The sequence below is a fragment of the Miscanthus floridulus genome, chromosome 10 (assembly GCF_019320115.1).
Source record: "Miscanthus floridulus cultivar M001 chromosome 10, ASM1932011v1, whole genome shotgun sequence".
Classification (NCBI taxonomy): domain Eukaryota; kingdom Viridiplantae; phylum Streptophyta; class Magnoliopsida; order Poales; family Poaceae; genus Miscanthus; species Miscanthus floridulus.
The window spans coordinates 55,709,421-55,731,895 of record NC_089589.1 but is presented as its reverse complement, the minus strand read 5'-3'; the positions used below and the strand labels follow the sequence as shown (position 1 = coordinate 55,731,895).

The 22,475-nt window shown below is 40.6% G+C and overlaps 1 protein-coding gene and 1 pseudogene across 1 annotated transcript; one reads left to right on the top strand and one right to left on the bottom strand.

Moving 5' to 3' along the window:
- Positions 1-11,227: 11,227 nt before the first annotated feature.
- Positions 11,228-17,472, top strand: LOC136486616 (acetolactate synthase small subunit 1, chloroplastic-like; annotated as a pseudogene).
- Positions 17,473-17,687: 215 nt separating this feature from the next.
- On the bottom strand, positions 17,688-21,922 carry LOC136488678 (uncharacterized). The gene is made up of 8 exons (XM_066485521.1): positions 21,896-21,922; positions 20,543-20,578; positions 20,003-20,035; positions 19,086-19,121; positions 18,557-18,594; positions 18,136-18,271; positions 17,934-18,029; positions 17,688-17,720 (listed from the first exon to the last, which is right to left on the bottom strand). The coding sequence occupies exons 1-8, from the start codon at positions 21,920-21,922 to the stop codon at positions 17,688-17,690; spliced, it is 435 nt and encodes a 144-aa protein (XP_066341618.1).
- Between the last annotated feature and the right edge of the window lie 553 nt (positions 21,923-22,475).

Here is a 22,475-nt window from a genome sequence, read left to right as displayed (position 1 = left end):
CATTTCTGATTGAAGCTCTTCAAACCCCGTCACTCTAGTCATCAAGGTAACATTATCGACCCCCGCTCTTTCTTTATAATCATTCATACATCCATACACGCATTCATTCCATATGCCCGTGCCCCCTAGACGATCCTACCCAAATCGCCCGGGGGCTCGGGAACTAAGGCAGCGCATACATGGTTAAATGCATCACAACACTCCGTATTGCGTCACGAAGCAACAATTGCCTCATTCAACATGAGCAATAACCGACCGGGGTTCGAAGGCTAGCCCACAAAGGGCTCGAGGCTGCCTCGCGTCAAACAGAGCTAAGGGAGAAAATGTAGATGAGCCCCAAGCGGCCCTCGCCTAGTCTGCCTTGAAGCATATCAACCTTCTCGTTCGATCCTAAACCTCTACCAAACCCATAGAATTTCCATCGATGGGAGGCCAGCGGGTCACCCGGGTCGATCTTTGAAACGACCCAGGCATCTGCGATTGCAGGTTAAGGAGCAGTGAAATGTCATAAGAGAGCTATGCCGACCCCGTCACGAACGACGGACCTAGATTTCACTCGATCATACTCGTTAGAGAGCTCACCGAGCGTGTCGCTCAAGCTCGAGCCATCGTGGCAAGCGACAAAGCTCAGCCCCTCTGGTTGTGAGAATCCAAGGATGGGGTAACACACAAAACTCAAATTGACCCCTACCAAGCCCAACGGGGTTCAAGGGCTCAAGACACCTAAAACTAACTGCCTCGGCTGCGTGGGCTGCACCGACGCCAGGATCCATGAACTCTGTCTCGCCCGATCCCTAAACTAACTACCTCGGCTACGTGGGCTGCACCAATGCCAGGATCCACGAGCTCTGTCTCGCCCGATCCCTAAACTAACTACCTTGGCTGCGTGGGCAGCACCGACGCTAGGATCCGTGAGCTCCATCTCGCTGATCCCTAAACTAACTACCTCGGCTGCGTGGGCTGCACCGACGCTAGGATCCGCATGGGCTGCACTGACGCCAGGATCCATGAGCTCCATCTCGCCCGATCCCTAAACTAACTGCCTCGGCTGCACATGACGAGTCCATGAGTCTGCCTCGACCGATCCCTCGGCTATGCCCGATGCTAGGATTCACGAGCTCCCTCTTGACCGATCCCTAAAAAATTGCCTCGACTGCGCACGACACCTTATTTGACAACTCTGTTTTGACTAAAATCCACACACATGCCCGCTGATAATAAACCCCCCAGGTGATTCTACTCAAATCACCCGGGGGCTACACCCACGGGTGCGCTCGCGCGCACCCGCTGACAAAACAAAACTCCCCCCGCTAGCAACACAAAAAACCCCCTAGATGATTCTATCCGAATCGCTCGGGGGCTCGGGGGCTACACCCGCGGGTGCGCTCACGTGCACCCGCCATCAAGACAAAAAATCCCCCAGACAATTCTACTCGAATCGCCCGGGGGCTTAGGGGCTCCTGTCGGGTTCATAAACCCAGGGTCCCTCATGGACCAGCTTCTCAAGCAAAGGCTCGGCCCAGCAAACAATATTACAAATGATGTGCAACTCTTGGGCTGGCCCAAACACCTAAACGACAGACCAGAAGGACAATCCAATCTCCGACCGAAAGGCCTGGCTGAGGAGGAACGGCGCCCGCTTCCGACTCCGACCTGCCTCTCTGACTAGAAGGCCTCATGAAGGAGGAACAACGCTTGCTTCCATCACCGGCCCACCTTCGGACGGCCTCTCCAACCAAAAGGCCTAGACAGAACACCACTTCCAACTTCAACCCTCTTCTCCGACCAGGAATGCACCGAACCCCTGCTTATAGCTCCTCACCGACTGGCGCAATCAGAGCCGACTGGGACCAGCCGACCGGGGACGCCCGCTCGGTAAGGACGAGGAAACGAACGAAGAAAGTAAGGTAGGGCACTCAAGTCAACCATAATACCAAGGACCATACACCTGCCAGACAGTACCCTGCGGACTCCCTGGCATGACAGAACCCAAGCAGTGTTGTAGGTGCTGACATTTTCCCCTACAGTGTTGTGGGCGCCATAAACTCCCATAGTAGACAAATGCGGTAAGGCTCCCCCCACATGCCTCTGGGCATCAACAGTGTTGTGGGTACCGATATTTACCACACTAGGCGAACATGGTAAAACCCCCTATGTGTCTCCAGGCATCAACAGTATGGCAGGCACCGATGTTTGCTATAACGGAAGAAGACAACGCAACCTCCCACGTGCATCTGACATTAAACAGTATTGTGGGCGTCTACCATCATCTTGTACCCGTTGGCGTGAGCAACAAGACTTAGTAACATACGCACTCTCTCCCTCTCACTTATAAGGCCATCCCCTTCATCTATAAAAGAGGATGCGCTCTCTCCCAAAAGAGACTCAGTTGATTCAAATCGATCAGTTCACATACGTTGATTCACTCTTTTGTAACTTCAGACACTCTAAAGTTATACCGAGCACACGCTCGAACACTTAGCACATAGCGGGGCTCTAGTCACTCTTGGCCCTTCAGACCAGAGTCCGACCGGACCTCTTGTACCCCCATCTTTTTCTCTTCCGTTTATAGCCCCACAACAAACTTCGAGCACTAGGGCTTAGGAATAAAGTCACCGACTGACTCAAACTGAACGTAGGGCACATTGCCTGAACCAGTATAAACCCTGTGTCATTGAATGTTAGGCCACCTCCGATCACAACGTACAGCAAAACTATAAATATTTACGTGTTGGTCACTTTCTGCACCGACACTAATGAAAAGTTACTTATATTAAATGGATATGTATTTCTTAGTTCATTTTCTACAAAATAGAAACAATAGATACATCTGCGACTATATCTAATTAGCATCAACTTATTACTTTTTGCAAGGGACTGACTTATATATTTTTCATCCATATTCATATTTTTAATTTGTATGGCACCTCTTTGGAAACCTTACCATTAACTCTGGTGGCCCTTGTTGCATCACATATTTTATGAAGTCATGAATCTATTTTTTTTTTCAAATTTTATTTTTATTGACTGCTACAAATTTTTTCCTCAAGTTGAAACTCTTGTGCTCATTGTATGTTATACTAACTCTCATTTTTGCACTTTTTTAAAATAAGGATTTTAGGTCTAAATACTACAATAGCATACGCAATCATTTGAAACTTGCATCATATCACTTAAGATAAGTGTTAGAGCTTGAAATGAGATCTTGGATGGGGGGTAGCAGTGCTAACATCAAGATAATTTTAAATCTTAAGCCTTATAGTGATTGATTTTTTACCCTAAAGCAATGTTAATTAAAAAGGTCTAGAAAAATATAGCCACTGTAGTCTCGCACAATTCTGAATATGGTTGAATTTTCCAAGCAAGAAATTATATGTGCAGTTATAATTATACTATCAATATAAACATGTCAAATATTTATTTAAAATATATAAATATATCTAAAGCAACAACCTATATAAATTATGTCATGATTAATAATATGGTTTTACAAAATTTGCTAGTATCATTAGTGTATGAGTTGTTAAGGAAACATTTTCTATGAAACATAACATATATATTTATTTCTCATGTATGCCAACACAACGTGTATACTTAATTAGTTATAGTAAAACTAATAGAAGTGGGTAATGCACAAATATACATGCTCTATGGTTATTATTTAAAAAAATTAATAGGGGAATTATATTTTATATGTAGATTTGAGAGCAAATTTAATTTTTTAATATTAAGATGAAAATTGGGTTACATAAATTATCTATTGTAATAGGAGTATGTGGGCAATTAGCCTTAAATTGAGATCTGTGTTAGATCATGTTTCTTAATGGTATATGTGGGTAGTTTAAATATAGTCATGAGTTAATTTATGTTGTTTCACGCAATAGCAGAGGTGGCTAACTATTTAGACAAAAAGAATAGATTCAATACCTATTATTATCAGTGGTGATTAGATTATACTGAATTGATGGTCAGATGTGTTAATTTTTTGTGAGAATTTCTAGGATTTTTGTTTTCCTATTGTGTCTCACGAGGATTGAAGTGGAAGCTCTATTAAGGACTTCTAGTTAGCATCTCTGGTATTTATCATTTTTAGCGCCATATGTATTTAGTTGAAATCTAATCTTAAGATATTTAAAATCTTGTTGCATCCCTTTCTATGAATTCACGAATTATAGTTTAGCTTTCAACTTTTAATCAAGTTGTATATTTTTTCCACATGTTAAGTAGAAACTCTAGTTTTTTAATTTTTTATTCAACATTTATTTTTATCAAAAAGAGTTTAGGTCCTAGTAGTATTATTTTTTGCATGTTAATTAAGTTGAAACATTTCGCATGGAGTATTAATATAATTTAAAGTGAATTGTCGGTGTTATGTTATGGCTATGTAGTTTGTTAATTAAACATTTCCCATGCTTACAAGCTATTAAAATTAATAATTATCCTAATTTGTATATATGTTTACTTGGTATAGATGGTCATTCACAGTTGTATAATTTAAAGTGAATTGTCAGTGATATGTTATTGCTATGTGGTTTGTTAATTAAACATTTTCCAAGCTTATAACATATTAAAATAAATAATTATCCTAATGTATATATGTTTACTTGGTATAGATGGTCAAACATAGCATTATGGTTATTTAATTTTACAGCTGTGGAATTTTGTAATTTAGAAATATATGTCTCGTACTTTATCGATATTGATTTTTTTGTAATAGCATATATTAGCATTTACATATAGATTTGAGAGACATGAGGTAATTTAGATGTAATGTGAGGCGGTTATTACGAAATATGTTTCACAATGGCAAAGTGGGTAATTTAGATATAAATTTAGGGATTATTTTGAATTACTTTTCATAATGACAAGTGTGGGTAATTTATACATAAATTTAGGGGGTTATTTTGAATTATCTTTTATAATGGCAGAAGTGGGTAATTTATATGTAAAATTAGGGGGTTACTTTATGTATTTTTGTAATGGCAGATGTGGGTAATTTTTTTTACAAAATTACAATAGATCCAATGGCTATTATCGGAGATGATGATTAGAGTCTACCAAATTAAATGTCAGTCTGATTATTGTGAGAATTTCTAGAATTTATCTTTTTTTCTAGCCCGTCTGGTGAGAGTTAATGTGGTGCCTCCATTGAGGGCTCTAATTAGTAATAGTAAGATAAGATGGGTCCTTGCGATCATGTTTCTGATGGCCCTTAAAATTATAGAGACGGCCCTGGTCCTATCGCAGCTGCCCCCGCTACCTACGGTTGCTGAGATTTTCCCCACGGCCTCAGATGCACGATGTCGCAAGCCCAGAGATGTGCGCCCAAGCTGTCGTCTCATGAGATGCACAATTCACCTGCTGCCATAGGACATAGGGCTTGGCAGTTGATGGAGAGGCCACGGCCATAAGGCCTACACGAATGCTGGGGAGCACAATTCAATGTGCTTTTAAGCCTTTTTTATCAACACTATTGAAAGTCATAGTTTGGTTTTGGATAATTGATGAAACCTATGAACTAATCCTTGTGCTAAGTGTATATACAAGAAAGGATGGTCCTATGCCAAGTAGTGGAGCTATATGATGGTCATGGTGATGGTGATGACCAAACTTGAAGATCTAGTGCTCCAACTTAGAAAAGTAGAAAGAGAAAAACAAAAACAAGGTTGATCAAGCCAAATGTATCAAATCGGTTTTTGTTTTGGCACTCAAGACACCATAAAGGGTGTGAGTATATTTAGGATCGATAGCCGTACTATAAAGATGGGAAATCTTGGGCTAAGCGATTATCGAGTACCACTAGGTGACATGACTCTTGCATATGCATTAGGGACCTAGTGTGCTAACAATTGACCCTTGAAAAAATGTTTGAAAAATGCTAACACACCAGCACACAAGCTCTACACTTTGTGGTTAGCAACTTGAAAGCAAGGGTGAAATGGTTGTGAAGATAGAAAAAGAAAATGAGGTGAGACACAGGGACCGGACCCTAAGTTGGTCAGGACTGGACCCTGAGGGGGCGAGTCCGGTCCGGACTCAAACCCTAGGTTGCAGATGCTCGAAGGCTTCAGACCCAGGCGTAGGGAATGACCAGACTTAGGCGCGAGAGTCCGGTTGCGGTGCGACAGTGAACAGGAGGCGACGTGGCAAGCAGAGGTGGACCGAACCCTGCCTCTAGGTCCAGTGGCGTGGACCGGACTCAGTCTGAGGGTCACAAACAATCTCTGCATAGATTTCGATGCGACCGAACTCTGGTGAACAATGTCACGGTGAGGTTCGGTCGTTCCGAGTTCAGTCATCGCTAAGAGGCGCACGGGAGTTGAGCTCTGAGGATCAAACTTAGGCATGGGTCCGGTTGCTAAGACCGGACTGGGTCTGGTCGTTTTCAAGTGCTTTGGGAGCTCTCTAGAACTGATCAGACTTTGGGTGCGCTGGGTCTGGTCAGGTGAAGCAGCGCGTCCGATCGCCTATGCATGCACGGGATCAAAGGCACCAACAACTAGTTTGAATCATGGGTTGATGTGGCGTGTCCTGCTTGGTTGGCTAAGGAACCGGACTCACCTGGACCGGACTCTAGCTAGGGTTGGTTGACCCCCCGAGGCACCAACGACTCTATGAGCTTAGGGTCTCTAGAAATAGACTTGGGGTGCCTTGGGCTCACTCTCTTGCACATTCTTCATCAGTGATACATTCTTATGAGCCTAAGCAAACACCTCACACTCATCTCCATCATTGATTCATCATCATAGTGAGATTGAGAGTGATTCCTAGTGTATTTGCTTGAGTGATTGCATCTAGTGACGCTTTGGGATCCTTCTGCCTGCCGATTTCTTATTACTCTTGGTGGTTGCCACCACCTAGATGGCTTGGAGCAGCGGAGGAGCATCGGCACGAGTTGGTGATTGTTCATGGCCATCTCTAGTGATTGTGAAGGGTCTTGTACCTTCCCCGGTGGAGCGCCCAAAGGTAACTCTAGTAGATTGGTCATGTCATTGAGTTACCTCACTTGTGGTAGGTTCTTGCGGTGAGTAGTGAAGGCTTGGTGTGGTGCTAATGAGCCACCGAACCACCAAGTATTGGTCGACACAACGGGGACTAACGTGCCAGCAAGCACGTGAACCTCGGGAAAAAATTGCTTGTCTCATTGTCTCCATTGGTATTCTCCCGGTGTTCATAGGCATTCATATTGTGATTGGTTCACTCCTCAACATGGCGGTATAATCACCCTACTCGCTCTCTTACATTCTTTGCAAACTAGTTGTGTAGCAAGCTCTTTAGTATAGCTAGTTTGAGAGTTTGCTTGCTAGTTTTGTTTCATCTAGTGGAGCTCTTTAGTGTAGCCTTGTTGAGAGCTCTTAGTGAGTAGTGACTTAGCCTCTTGTATGCTTAGTGATCATAGTAACTAGAATTGTTGGGATAGGTGGCTTGCAACCCTTGTAGAGCTAGAGCAAAATTACATTACGCCATTTAGAGTACTAACCATTTGCTCTAGTGTATTTGTAGAGATTTTTATAGGCTATTCACCCCCCTCTAGCCATTTAGCACCTTTCAACTATCACCTGTGTGATCTCCTTCCTTCTCACACAGTGCTCTCCATCTCTAGTAGACAAAGGGAGCTATCATGTTTAACATTATACAACCTTCTAGCTTGTTTTTCCCTTATGATCGACATAAACCTCAAAATACTCTAATGTAAAAAGTTCTACAACTTCAATGTAAACGTCCACTATAAGTATGTTAGCATAACTAAGGCTAACGCATACCAATGTATTCCCTAAAGCCTTGTTCAGTTAATCCCCTCCCCAAAGGAAATTGGAACGAACCGAATTTGATATCTGCTCCAATTTGGATTTGGCCCATAGTGGCCCATATGTATACTGATGTGAGGTTGTGGGGATTTAATCCCACCTAGGTTGTTGAGAGTGAGTTGGCCCAACATACAAGGCTTTTAGAGTCCATACCACCATCTCTAGGTTAACTATTTTACATGAAGCGAGGACAAAAGTGTAAGTGGATGGGTTGGTGGTAGTGTGTGGTTCACTTAGCATGAAGAGTGGATTTGAGCCATTTGGACTCTAAGGCGTTACAAGTGCTATCAAGGTTGACCTTCGTGGACACGGTTGTGTGCAGGTAAGGCATACTAGACGCATGATTGCGTGAGCCAAGAGGGAACATTCCTGGTCATCATTTGCATGATTGTGGGTGTGTTGGGATGATGAGGACGTCGGACCCTTTGAGGGGGGTGTATGTGACATACGACCCAATATGGATTTAGCTATAGTGACCCATGTATATATTGATGTGAGCTTGTGGTAGTTCAATTCCACTTTAGTTGTTGAGCGTGGGTTAGACTGCTATCTCCGTGTTAAGAACCTTTTACGCGAAGCAAGGATGAAAGTGTAACAGGGTTGGAGGTAGTGTGTGGTTCACTTAGTGTCCAGAGTAGATCTGAGTCATTTGGACTCTAGGAAGTTACAGCAAAGGTGATTGATGGGGATTTTGACTTGTAGGGGATTTAATCCCCTTCAACCCTCCTAAAATCCCCACAAAACAGAACAAGGTCTGAATTATTCAACCATATGCCATTTTTTCTTAGAGAGATGATTGCAAACAAATTACTACTAAATTAACAAGAACATATTTTTACAATGCTTGGGCAGGTGGCAAGGAGAAAAATAATCATTCACACAAAGCCATATGAAGTTTATTTCCATAAAGAGACACAATTGCTTGATCTACCCACAATTAATTAATGTCTGATGAGAGTTAAGGCCAACACAATTATGTGTTTAGAATAGTATTAGACCATGTTGAACTGATTCAAAAGTAATTAACGACACTATGGATGGAATGTGATTCAAGGTAATAAAGAAGACTATACGTAATCTGGATATGGTCACATTTAGTATTTGAATCTGTGAAGATTACAAAACATGCCATTGAGATATGCAAACATTAATATAGATGAAGCCAAAGGGCCTCTAGTCTAACTGGTTAGAGCGTCCCGACAGCACTCCTCAGGTCCTGGGTTCGACTCCCCATGGGAGCGAATTTCAGGCTGGGGTTAAAAAAATCCCCTCGTCTGTCCCACGTCAAAGCACATGTGTAAGGACCGGCCCGTTCTCACAGGGCGACGGTGCCGCTGTGTAAGGGTAGGGCAGGGGTTCGGGGGTTTTCTGGGCCTACGTGAGAAGGTCTTCTTCTTAATGCAATGCCTGAGGATGGTCATACCCTCGCAGGTCCAGTTTTAATATAGACGAAGGCATGCAACAAGGAAGAAATAATCATCCACACAAAAGCAATTTCATGTTTATTTTCATAAAGAAACATAATCACCTGGTCTGCCAATAATTAATCAGTGCCAAGTGAGAGTCCAGCACGCATGATGTGTTCTAGAATAGTATTAAACCATGTTGAACTAATTCAAAAGCAATTAATGACACTATGAAAGGAATATGATTGAAGGTAATAAAGAATACTATATATGTAACCTAGATATGGTCACATTTAGTATTTGAATACCCTTCAAAAACATTTATTATTTGAATCTATCAAGATTACAAAACATGCCATTGAGATATGCAAACATTAATATAGATAAGGACAACTGGTACATTTATTATGTCATAGTCCATGGCTCTATATAAATACCATCTAAGCACATTTGCAAGTTGTTCTTTCCTCAAATCATGGCAGCCTCCGGACGTGGCATAATGGGAAATGTGTGCCTTATAGTTGCTCTTGTGTTTGTCATGATTATACAATCAACATCATCTCCCACAAGAGGTACATACATACTTTTTATACGCAATATATTGAGTTGACAAAATACACTAACTAACAATTTACAGATAATGTACGCTGTGATGTGCTACGGCAACGATGTGTTCCTAGACATTGTAATATCCAGCTGTGTCGAGTGTGGTACGGAGAACACCAATTCAAATCTGCCTTTTGCAAGAGGACTCCTCCTTTTCCTGACCAGTGTTGCTGCGAAATGAGTGCCCCACCACCAAGCTCCAAAGGCCAAGACCTCGCAAGCCCAGCGGTCCTACTTAAATAATAATATTTCCCCATTGTTATTTTCTTGTTTCAGCAATATTAATAAATAAAGATGTATTTGGCTAACTTGCTCTTGAATGTAATGTGGCCCATTTACTTGAAGGAAATCCAACAAAGATGTTCTAACTATATAACCATTACAACATATATGTGGCCTAATGTGATTAATATATATTCACATGAATATATGGGGTTATTTTCCTCACAACACCTAATCCATGACATGACGTCCTTATGAAGAAAAACTGTTGTCATACAAGATGTGTCTCTAAACACCTTCTATAGCAAAACAATAGAATATCGTAGATTTGGTGAAGATCACATTTTCATGGAAAATAATTGTGACACTTGCAATCTTCATAGAAAATGTCATAATAATGCATAAGGCTTTGACACATGGACGGTAACATAGGCATAGATGACATGGCAAGTGACTTGTTAGATGATGGTGGCACGTATGTCGTAACAAAATTGATTGTCATAAGTTACCTTGCCCAATTGGTCCATATGGCATGAGTTTTTTTTTAATCCTACTTATTTGGGCTTAGACCATATAAAGCCCAATTGGTTTGGGTCGAGCTGATTGCAGCCCATTTTTTTAGACCCATTTTGTTTCTCAGATTGTTGACCATGCACGTTAGTCACTATTGGATTCTTCATCTCGGACTTAGACTTTTGCAGAGCAAAGTAAAGATGAGTCCATGTAACTTAAAGAAATAGAAAAGGTTATAAGCACACCAAGAGAACCAAATCTAGCAAAAATGTACTCTATTCAGTTCTAAATTATTATTCGTTTGGCTTTTTTTTGACCTCAAGTTTAACCGCTCGTCTTATTCAAAAAATTTGTGTCAAACATAGTTAAATTTAAGTGATTCTTGAAGAACTTTTGTTAATAAAGCAAGTCACAGCAACAAAAAAATAGTGATATTTAGCACAAATTTTTAAATAATGCGAGCGATCAAACTTGTGGTCAAAAACATCAAACAAACTATAATTTGGAACGAATTTAGTAAGACACAAAGGTTAACAGGAAATGACTTTATGGATCTTAGAAAGATCTTTGAAGATATGGGCTTTAATACAAATACAAAAGTTGTGCGGCCTGTCCCAATCCAAAAAAATAAAATAAAAAAGAAGTCATGCGACCGTGGTGTACCGTGTACCACGGAGCCGCCAGTCCTAGATTGGGAAACCAACCACCTCATCCGTCCGCGCGTGCGCGTTGACACAAAAGTCCCTCTCCCTACCAAAACCCCCGCCGCTGAGCTGCTCCCCCTCGGCATCTCCGGCATCCGTTCGCCATGAACGCTGCTGCGATCATCTCCCGGCTCGGCCTCGCCACCTCCGGGTCTGGGGCTGGGTCCCGCGTGGACTGCCTGGCCGCCGACGCCGGCGGTGGGTTTCACGGCGGGGCGGAGGGCGCGCTCAGTTGCCGTCGCCGCCGCCTCCTCCTCTTCTCCGGCGACCGGCGGCGTGGCGCCGGTGCCAACCCGCTCGAATCACTCGTAAGATCTCCTTATATCTCTCTTTGAACTTCCTGTGGGATCTTGTTCGCGGGACTAAAGGGAGGACGCAGGAGCCCTCTCCAATCGGGTTTTTTTTTGTTCCTTACTGTGTCGTTGTACTGCGCGGATTGGACTGTGTCGTTTGCGAGGAATTTAGCAGAGCTTTGTCGGACTGCTAGAAGCCAGATTATTGTGTATCTGGGCAAGATTTGCCAGTTGGATTGTGCTGATGCTGACCAGGTTGTTATGTTGAAATCTTGCATTGCCGTCCCTAACAAAAACGGAATTTTGGTAGTGCTTTACATGATTATACAGGGCACATGAATTGTTAAGGAAATTAGTTTCAGAGAACATTATCTTTTAGTACTTCTGGAAGCGGCTACACATTTTGATGTTGATCATTAATGCAGTGGGAGTATCAAATGTATCGGTTGCATTATTGTGATGATATTAAAATGAAAATTAAAAATCCTTGTACCTTTGGTCTGGTATTGTTTAAGAAAATAAACAAATTAGTATGCTACCGTTTTCGTTATTGCGCCATATGGCATATGATGTAATTTGATGGTCTTGCTACTAGTATATGATTTAGATTCACAGAGTAAGTTCAAACACTAGAAATGAATCAGGTTTTAGATAATATAACCAAGAAAAATCTAGATTTTTATTCACATGACAAATGGAATAGATGGACTGATTGCATTTTGTGAGAGTAAAGCATGAGCTTATGCTGTGGGATCTATGTTTTTTATTCTCTTTCCAAATTCTTAGTTATATTGTAAATATTGGTTTGACTCATGATTGTTTATTTTCTTTTCTGTTTTCTTAACTTATCACTGTTCTTTAATGAAATGACCCTGCAACTCTCCTAACTGGTTGTGAAAAAAACTCAATTATGATGTAAAACTTTAGAAGTGTTGTAGTGGGATCAATAGTTCAAAGCAAAGGCATGTATAATACAAAAATGCCAATTCCAATGGTTTGTAAGATACATTATGGCGTGGCACATTTTTATACCTTTGGAAAAACATGGATAATCTGCCAAAATAATGAATGCTTCTACTTTCTACCCTTTATTGTTGATATCCTTTACCAATTGGCACCAATGGTCCTATTGGAAAAACATGTAGCAACCAGTTCTTCTTGCTTTAGTTTGTACGGATCTTTATGTTGGCAAAAAGTGTAATATTTTCACTCATAAAAAAGGATTAGCTTTCAGGATCAATAGTCAACTCATGAAACATGTTTATTTTTCACTCAAATGAACAATGAGTAATCTTCCATCTTTATTGAATTTTTGCTAAAGCGATGTAAACTGTAATACAACTTAAACCTCTATTTTTCTTCTCAAGTTCAGTTTGATCAATATCAATTGAAAAAACTATTCTCTGGTATATGCTGTTTTAGTTCTTTTCTTCCAGGAACCTAGGGAACAACTAAACAGCGAAGTAGCATGCTTAAACTGTAAGTGTTGTAGATAGTTCTATCCTGTGGCAAAGTGCTATTAAGCATATACAACTAAGTATTTATTATTAACATCGCTTATTGCAGTTTCTCACTGATGTGCCTCGATGAACTTTCCTTAATTTGTAGGGTTATAAAGCGTCACACGCTATCAGTTTTTGTTGGTGATGAAAGTGGGATGATCAATCGAATTGCTGGGGTTTTTGCTAGAAGGGGATATAACATCGAGTCATTGGCTGTTGGGTTGAACAAGGATAAAGCATTATTTACAATAGTAGTGTCAGGAACAGACAAAATATTGAACCAGGTTGTAGAGCAACTAAACAAACTTGTTAATGTCATAAAGGTTAGTCATTTTCCTGTACCATTTGACTTATAGAATGATTGATAACTAATACGGCGTGAAACTCATTGCTTGTTGGTCTGTCCTTATTCTGTTCAATAGTGTATCTTGTACTCATAGCTTAATATTTGGATTAATAAACAGGTTGATGACTTATCAATGGAACCACAAGTTGAAAGAGAACTTGTGCTTATAAAAGTAAACGCAGAGCGAGAAAAGCTACCTGAGGTACAAACATACACATCTTTCAAAATGTATCTGCACTTTCTTGCCCTGTAACTCTCAAACTGAACATTAAATGTGGATCATTTTTTTGTATAGAGAAATATGAAAATTGACAACAGGGACATTACAGATCAGGTCTGTGGACCTGTCACTACTAAACTTTGTTGTTTGGCTGACATCTCTAGTTGTGAATGCAGATAATGGGTTTGGTTCGCATTTTCAAAGCAGAAGTGGTTGATCTTTCAGACCATACACTAACTATTGAGGTAATATCTTTGGTGTGTCTTGACTCAGAGATTACTCATGTTGTCCTTCTTATGGTTCTTTGTGGTTATGTTAAAGGTAACTGGAGATCCTGGAAAGGTGGTTGCAATACAGAAGACTCTGAGCAAATATGGGATCAGAGAAATTGCTAGAACTGGCAAGGTCATTCTTGTTCAGAAAATAGTGAAAGTATATCGTGATCTTGTTCTTTACTAGACCTAATGAACATTTGTCTTATAGATAGCTTTGCGCCGTGAAAGAATGGGAGAAACTGCTCCGTTTTGGAGGTTCTCTGCAGCTTCTTATCCTGATCTCGAAGTGGCAATACCTTCAAATTTCAGGCAAAACACTGGTGTGAGGGCAGTCGATCAGAATCCAGATGAATCTTCAGGGGTAAGAAACCACAATTGTGATCTGACAATGATTTATGTATGATGTGTGCTTTAGCTTCTCGTCACTGTTACTGATGTTTTTCAACTGATATTTCCCTAGTTTTATGCTTCCTATTGATTAGCTTCATGTGGACAATTGGTTCATCTCCTTGAATTGGTTTTAGTTGGTGCTCATTCTGTTGAATTGGGTACTAAGTAGTAAGTACAACTCCATTTGTCTTTCTGAGAAAATTTCTTATTGCTAGTGATAGTTTAGTAACATTAGTCCCTCCAATGTGTCATTTATATATTTTCCTATTTGCACAATCTGACATTGCAGTCAAATAGCACGAATGCATTACTTAATTTGTTTTTCGGACTCTTTAAGTATTTTGGCAGTATCATTAATTACTAAAGTGAGAAAATACTCGCACATTCTTTTTCTTATTGGTGTAATGTTTTCTGGAAATACTTTTTATCATCCTCACACTGTTAGTTTGAATTTTGAACGAGTTTTTTTATATGTGCTTCTCTGCTTCTACCCAGGGTGATGTTTATCCAGTGGAATCTTATGAAAGCTTCTCATCAAGTCAAATTCTGGATGCTCATTGGGGTGTTATGACTGATGGTGATGTACGGTCTTGTGTTCTATTAACTTTGAACTGTTTGGTGCTAGCTAGGGATGATCTACATCTATAGTTGTACTCATTTCACTAGAAGCTATTGTGTTCTTAAAAGTTAAAACACATGACCGCATGAGTACCCAGAATCCAAATTTGAGACTAGATTTATAACTAAATTATGGTTCACAGTGAAGAATCTAAAATACAATTATTGCAACTAAATTTAACTATTTATAAACTAAACTAGCAATTTCTTATTGCTTCAGCCAACAGGGTTTTGTTCACATACTCTATCAATTCTTGTGAATGATGTCCCTGGAGTTCTCAATGTTGTAACAGGTGTTTTCTCCAGAAGGGGCTACAATATTCAGGTTGTACAAACCAGTTTAGTATTTTATGCTCCCTTTATTTTGGTAATTGTATAATCCAGTCCTTGCTAAACAGTAACCATCACTTTCCCAGAGTCTTGCTGTTGGTCCAGCTGCAAAAGAAGGCACTTCTCGCATCACTACTGTTGTTCCTGGAACTGATGAATCCATTGCCAAGCTAGTACATCAACTGTACAAGCTCATTGATGTTCATGAGGTAAAAATTAGCATTGCAGTTTGCATGATTGTTATAGAAGTCGTGCTGAAAGTCATTTTGGTTTCTCAGGTCCAGGATTTTACTCACTTACCATTTGTTGGAAGAGAGTTAATGATCATAAAGGTCGCTGCAAATGCTACAGTTCGAAGGGATGTCTTAGATATTGCTCAGATTTTTGAGGCACAAAAGGTTGACATATCAGACCACACGATTACACTACTGGTAACTATTATTGAAAGAATGTTTACTGGCACTTACCTCATGTAGCACTCTAATATCCTTCCAAAATTATGACAATTTAATCTACTTGTATAAAATCCTTGGGACAGTAGAAACACCATATGGTTTATCATTGACTTAATCATGTAGTTATGATCCTACCATGAAGTGACATAGTATATTTATGTTAAAAGGTAAAATAAGGTCAGCTACTGAAATTTTTAGCAACTGTCCATTGTAGTTGTAGAAGACTGATTCAAAATTTATATTTTTTTTTTTGGCTTGACCAATGATTTTCCCCTTTGTTTTTGATTAATACGCATTCATACTTGTACCAATTTCTTTAATCAATAATGTTTCCTTGGCACCATGATTAGTGAGCAATAACCTTGTTGGCATATGCAGCTCACCGGAGATATTGACAGAATGGTTAGATTGCAAAAGATGCTGGAGCAATATGGTATCTGTGAGGTTTGTATTGACCATTGAGCTTCTAATTCACATTCTCTGTCTACCATTAGCCCATTACATGCATGACCCATGAGCAAAATTGTCCAAGTTTTCTACCATTAGCACACATCACTGGATCCAATGCTAAAGTGTGATGAGATGCTTGATGCATGTGCAGGTTGCACGGACAGGACGGGTGGCTCTGCTCCGTGAGTCTGGAGTTGACTCCAAATACCTCCGCGGGTTTTCCCTCCCTCTGTAATTCTCCATTGTGCAGATCGGCATAACACTCCACGATTCAGATCGCACGGCCATTTTTTGACTTATGAGCATGGAAGTGGAGGAATCATTCAAAAATCCTAGAGTGAGAACTGTAGACAGAATATATTGTCTGGGTTGCTACGTGCTAATGCTGTTAAGCTTCTTGCTTATGCAAGTATCACGCAGCACATGGGGAGAAACCTTATCCGGGGTCCAATATTTTTATTACACAGGTTGTATAGGTATCCTAGTTGAAGGAAAGGCAAGATATATTCAGACAAACAATACTGCCCAACTAATGTGCTGTTTGGTTTGGGATTTTGGGCCGTAAGCCCGTAATCAATCCACACCATGATAGGTTCCCTTGCTTGGCTTGGGCTGGTACGGCTCTGCAGTCGATCACACCGTGAATGGATACTGGCCCATTTAATCTGGAAATACCACTCCCCCACTCGACGATATCGGGTCCACTTCCTCGCACGAATGCACGACCGCTGCCCTTGAACAGCCGCGACTCCCTGTGCCTTGGGGACGTACCATCCATGTCAATAACGTTTTGGCTTTTCTGCTTTTGTTACACTGTCTATCTTTTGTTTTATGCAAGAGGGTTCTTGGGCGATAACCTTGGCGATGGTGACGCCGTTGAGCGCTGTTTGGCCGTCATGTTTCTCCTCTAGTCATCCAAGGGTGAAAACACAGTCCACTTTGGATGTGCGATGGTGGCGCCATCGACGTTGCTCTCTTCCTGAAGGCGTCACATCTGGATTATCGCCGCGGCTTCGATGCGAGGCGTGGGTTCGCGACCCGAAGTTGGAGCTGCTCTTCGGTGTTTGAGCTTGGCAATGATGACGGGTGGCAGCCATTACCTTTAGACTCATCGAGGGGTGACTAGTGTGTGGCCTGCAATGATGACCCATGACAGTGTGTTGTGTTCCTACTCAACCGCGTTGTGGGCTGGTTAGCCCCTCAGATGTCATTTTGGCAACTCGGTTGGCTAACCTTCTTGTACATTTTATTATTCTTTCGTCTTAATTGAGCGACAGACCTTTGTTAAAAAAGAAGAAATGCCAATATTTAGGAGAGTGGAACGCATGGAGACTGATATGATCAAACATTATCTCACTCGATCGAGGCAAGAGAAGAATTATATATATCTTATATTTTATTATGCAATAGCAAGACTAGAAATTATAACTTGCAATTTGATCTAAGAAACATGCCCATGCCCATCCATACGTAATGGACCTGTATCTATCGTTGGTGCAATTTTTTTTATTGGAATGCGACATATCTGATGTGCATATATTTCAAGATACTAGGCGCGCACCCTCGCGCACGTCCGTGGGCACTGGGAAGTTTTTGAAGATGGGCAAAACGTGTTGGATATATAGATAGAAGTATGAGTAATAAGAGTTAAATATACATTCAAAACGTGTATATTTCACATATACGCTGGTGCATAGGTATATATTACATCCGGTTTTCGACATGATAGAGTAACTTGCAGTTTCTTTTCCCTCCTTGGTAACTGAAGGATAATGGGATTGGCCATAAAAAATACACACTGAAGCATCAGTGCACAGTGGAAGCAAAAGTACTTCATCAAAGTTAGAAAAAGCATCTGAATCTTCTTGGTATCATCCAGAGATAGAAACCTCTGCAGGTTACAATAACAATTATTTAGAAAAGATTAACGTCATAATTGGAGTCTTGCATCGAAAACAAAAATCCATGCAAGGTAGCCAATGTTCTGGGTGAATTACCTTCAAATTCTCATAGCATGTCACAAGGTCATCATTGACCGAAAGATGATCGAAGAGATCTGGTTCATTGGACTGATGAAGTTCAGCCCGAGCATTTCTGAGTCGTTTCTGGATGAGCTTCAGTGTTTCAGTACCCCTGTATGACCAATTGAGCAGAGAATAACCCATCACATGAGGTTATCCAAAGACTTATATTTCATGAACCACAAATATACCGTGGCCGAAGGCGCTTCTCTAGTTCCTCGAATGATAGAGGGGCAGAGGGCATACGAAGATGAATATTGCTTGAAGAGAAGAAGCCCTCACGGATCGAGTTCCTTGGACATTAATGTCGAGAATACACCTCTAGAACGAAAAAGCAATGGAAAGATGAAGTAGCTCACCTTTCAGAAATTTGTATTAAAAATTGTAGTAGTCTTACCTTTCCCTCATCAATAACAAATTCAACTCCTTCAATACCTGTGCCATATACATTTCCATGAACACGGGCAAACTCAAGAAATCTGCCCTTGCTTATATCTTTCTCTCACTTGCTTCTTTCTGTGAAGTGGCAGTGAACACCATTTATTTCCTTCTCCCTTGGAGACCTCGTGTCTAAAAATCCTTAAAAACAGAGAACTCTCACAATATATCCATGTGGTGCAAGTGAACATGGCATTAGAAGATACCATGATCAGCGAAAATTAACTGATCTGTAAGAATGTTACCGATAAAGTCTCGGTCTTCCTTTTCCTTTATATTACTTCGTATCTCATCAAATGGGACAACCGTGTACATATATGCTGGGAATGTATCTTGTGGATTCTTTGTCAACACTATTCTTGTGTAGCAGGTGAATTCAATTATGTGCCGTCCAGGAACAGGCATGTAAGAGGATTTTGCACTTTTAACTTTGAACCTAGTGATAGTACAGACTTTCTCAGCGTTTAAGAGCGGGCTTTGTCCTGTACCTCTGTTTTAGGAATTTCAGCATACATAACATTTCTCTGTTGCAATTTGGAAATACTAGATTTGAATATAACAGAGCGTTTCTTTATACTAAAAAATGAACCATGCTTCGAACGAACAGGGCAATATAATCTATATAGAATAGAAGCACAGGAAGGTTTCTTTATACTATAAAATCAACAGTGAGCCAAGAAAGGTGTAATCGCAAGATCTCTTAAAGAACTGGCAGAGCAAGGGGATAACAGGAAGGAAGGGACAGTGAAAACTAAAAAAAATGAACCTGAAATAAAATGAACACCAGAGCTATGTTGTTGAAATTACAGCTTACCACATATGAGATTCACAGGCCTAATAAGAGGATTGGATCACATCTAAGCAGATGCAAAACAATGGGGGAAAATAAATAAATCTAAGCATGAAAGGCAACTGTAGCTTGACATCAAAAGTAAAATTAGGAGACCTAAATGGCGATGTAACCTGGTGCTGTGCACGCAGAGGCTGTTTTTTTTCGTTACACATATCTAGAATAAGTTAATGAGCAAATCACATTTATTCATAGCAGCAAAACGCTGAGGACAGGAAAGCAGTGGAATAAATCTTCACTAGCTGACATTCAGGTAACACTAAAAAGCACTTTCATCTAGCAATCTGTAAATCCACTGATTCATGGTGTATAACCAGGAATGGCACAACACTCTATCATTTCACTGTTGAGCACAGCTTGCATAGAGAAACATAAAAGCCAACATGGTATGAGGCTGACCTCCTTAGCAAGAATAAAGCAAATGGCGAAGAAGCATGTGAGAAAAGCTTGCACAGTAGCAGATAATGAGAGGACTAGGCTGAAAATGAACCCAAAATTTACCGTAAATCCAAAACTATACCAAATCAGTCTCAGGCAAATTAGTATCTCACTCACCTTATCCCGCAAACAAAATCCAATTGCACAGAGCTGCACAAATGAATAGGATCAGTATCAGGCAAAATAGGATAAACCTCCAACATAGGGAAATTCAGTTTATAAGAAGCATGAGAAAGTACAGCAAACAGAAAAAAAATGGATAACTCCAGGAAAGAACACTGAACGTCACATTATTGGGATACTGCTTCCATGTAAGCTTCTCTGGCAGCTGAAGCAGTGGCTGCGTGAGTGTACTGGATCAATGCCTGCCAAGAGAATAAGATGAGGCTCTTTCCTCTCATCTCAAAAGTACTAGATCATATGAAACATGCAACTTGAACCGACCTAAGAGCCCGCAGCCTTTTGAAAAGCCGAGAAAACATGAAAGTAACTTAAAAACGGAACGTGACATTGGGATGCTCCTTCCATCTAAGCTTCGATGGCAGCTCAAGCATTGGCTGCATCCGTGTACTGGATCAATAACTGGTACGGGAAGATGAGGCTCTTTCCTTTTATCTCAAGACTACCAGATATATGAAACATGCAACTTTAACTGACCTGGAAGCCTGCAGCCTTTTCAAAAGCTGAGATAACCTGAAAGTAATGCAAAAATATGGATCATAAATAAGTGCTAAAAAGGCAGGTTGTTATAGGAAATGTATGACAATGGCCCTGTTTGGATACTCTAGCACAGCTAGAGGTTAGAGTTAGTTTCTAGCTCAGGACTAGCCCTGAACTAACTCTAGCCTAAGAGATGTTTGGATACAAGGGTTAAAATGATAATAAATGTGCTTTCCAAATCACGGGTGTGGGTGAAAGTAGAGAGAAAACAGTGGACCCCACCTCAAATAGCCCCAACTAGCCCAAATAATCACCTCTTTGGGGGGATAGTTTTTTAGGGTGGGCTAGTTGCAAATAACCCACTCTAGCCCTCCTGTTTGGCTACTTTAGGGCTAGTTGAGCTCCAACTAGCCCAAACTAGCTCTAACCCTTGGACTAACATATAAGCTTCTAGAGTTCATCTCACCATCTCCGAGTTAACCCTTTTACACGAAGCGAGGACACGAAAGCGTAAGTGGGTTAGTGGTAGGTGTGGTTCACTCAGCGTGCAGAGTGGATCTAAGCTGCTTGGACTCTAGGGCGTTACAACTTGGATTCCATTCAAGGGTACATTCTAAACTTATCTCTAGCACATTTAGTTGTATGTGTTGTGGATCTATGGATAGGATCTGCTATTACCTTGTTCGGTAGCAGATTTGCATATGCAATGAATGGATTGCTCACGATCGTTTATGTCATATATGTATTATCTTGTTTGTGGATTAAAGCATGATGTAAAATGACAAAATGAATCATTTAAAACTTCTATTTTTCATGCATGTAGAATATTTAGGACCCATTGTGCATAGTGACTTTAAAATGGTAAAATAGTGATCACAATAATGTAAAATTTGGCGGTAAATATATATGTAAAAAAATCCCAGAGAATGAAAAATCCAAACATGGTTAGAAACTAAGAAAATTTAGAAGTGTTTCCAAGAGAGGTTCATTTAATCAAGCTGTCCTCTAGGAATTCATTTACAGAGTTAGTTGTGTTAAGCTAACCACACCCGCAAAATTATTTCCATGGTTAGTTGACTTATGCTAGCCACTCCTGAAAATACATTTATAGGGGCGGCTGTAAGCTTGCCTCTATAAAGACCGGGTGTTGCTGTAAAGGGTCGTGTAGCTCATGAACATGTCGTGTAAAGATTACTCGACGCCTTTCGAGTTTAGGCCCATACAGTCCATTACGTGGCCAGCTTATGTAAACAATCAAACAAAGTATTACACATCCTAAACCAATTACATGACTAAGGAAAAAATAGTTTTACTTCGAGTTCAGGCCGCGTAATGAGACATTATGCACACCACATTTGATTTGACCATCACATTCATGGCTGGATATTGGTTGGTGGTGGTGGTTGTGTTACCATGCTTTATATTGTTAACTACTTATTTGCCTTGTGAACTTATTTGCGGTGCATCGTTTTATCTTATTGAAACTACAATGTAAAAATTGTGGCTGGTGTTTCTCATTTATGATGTCCAGTGCATTGATGTCCTCACTCTTACGACATATGTGGGATTTTCACTTGCAAAAAGGTACAAACATCTAGTTTTTTATTGCATTGTTTGAGTATAGCCCTTGTACACATCGTCACTTGCCAAGCAAAACGGCCTTATTCACTACACGTGGAGTGACTGATGAAGGACTACCATTTGCATTTATGTCACTAATACTAATAAATACCGGACCTTTACAATCGATGGTGTAGTAGAGGTTTTGAAACCACCTCTCATAACTATTTTTCACAGCCCCCAAAAATTGTTTCCATAGTAGTGATACAATTTGTACCCCTACGAAAGGCCATTTCTCTGGTAGTGTGACTCTGATCAACTTCACAAACACAAGTATTTCCTTGTCCTGAAGTCTTACGTCTTTACACAA

Bases quoted from the DNA above. Each gene is read 5' to 3' on its own strand.
- LOC136488678 (XM_066485521.1), bottom strand. From the start codon at position 21,922: ATGAATGTGATGGTCAAATCAAATGTG. The intron at 19,122-20,002 runs GTGAGTGAGATA...AAATTGCAACAG, and splicing joins GATTTTGTTTGCGGGATAAG to AGAAATGTTATGTATGCTGA. The intron at 18,030-18,135 runs GTAATTCACCCA...TGTAACCTGCAG, and splicing joins CATGCTATGAGAATTTGAAG to AGGTTTCTATCTCTGGATGA.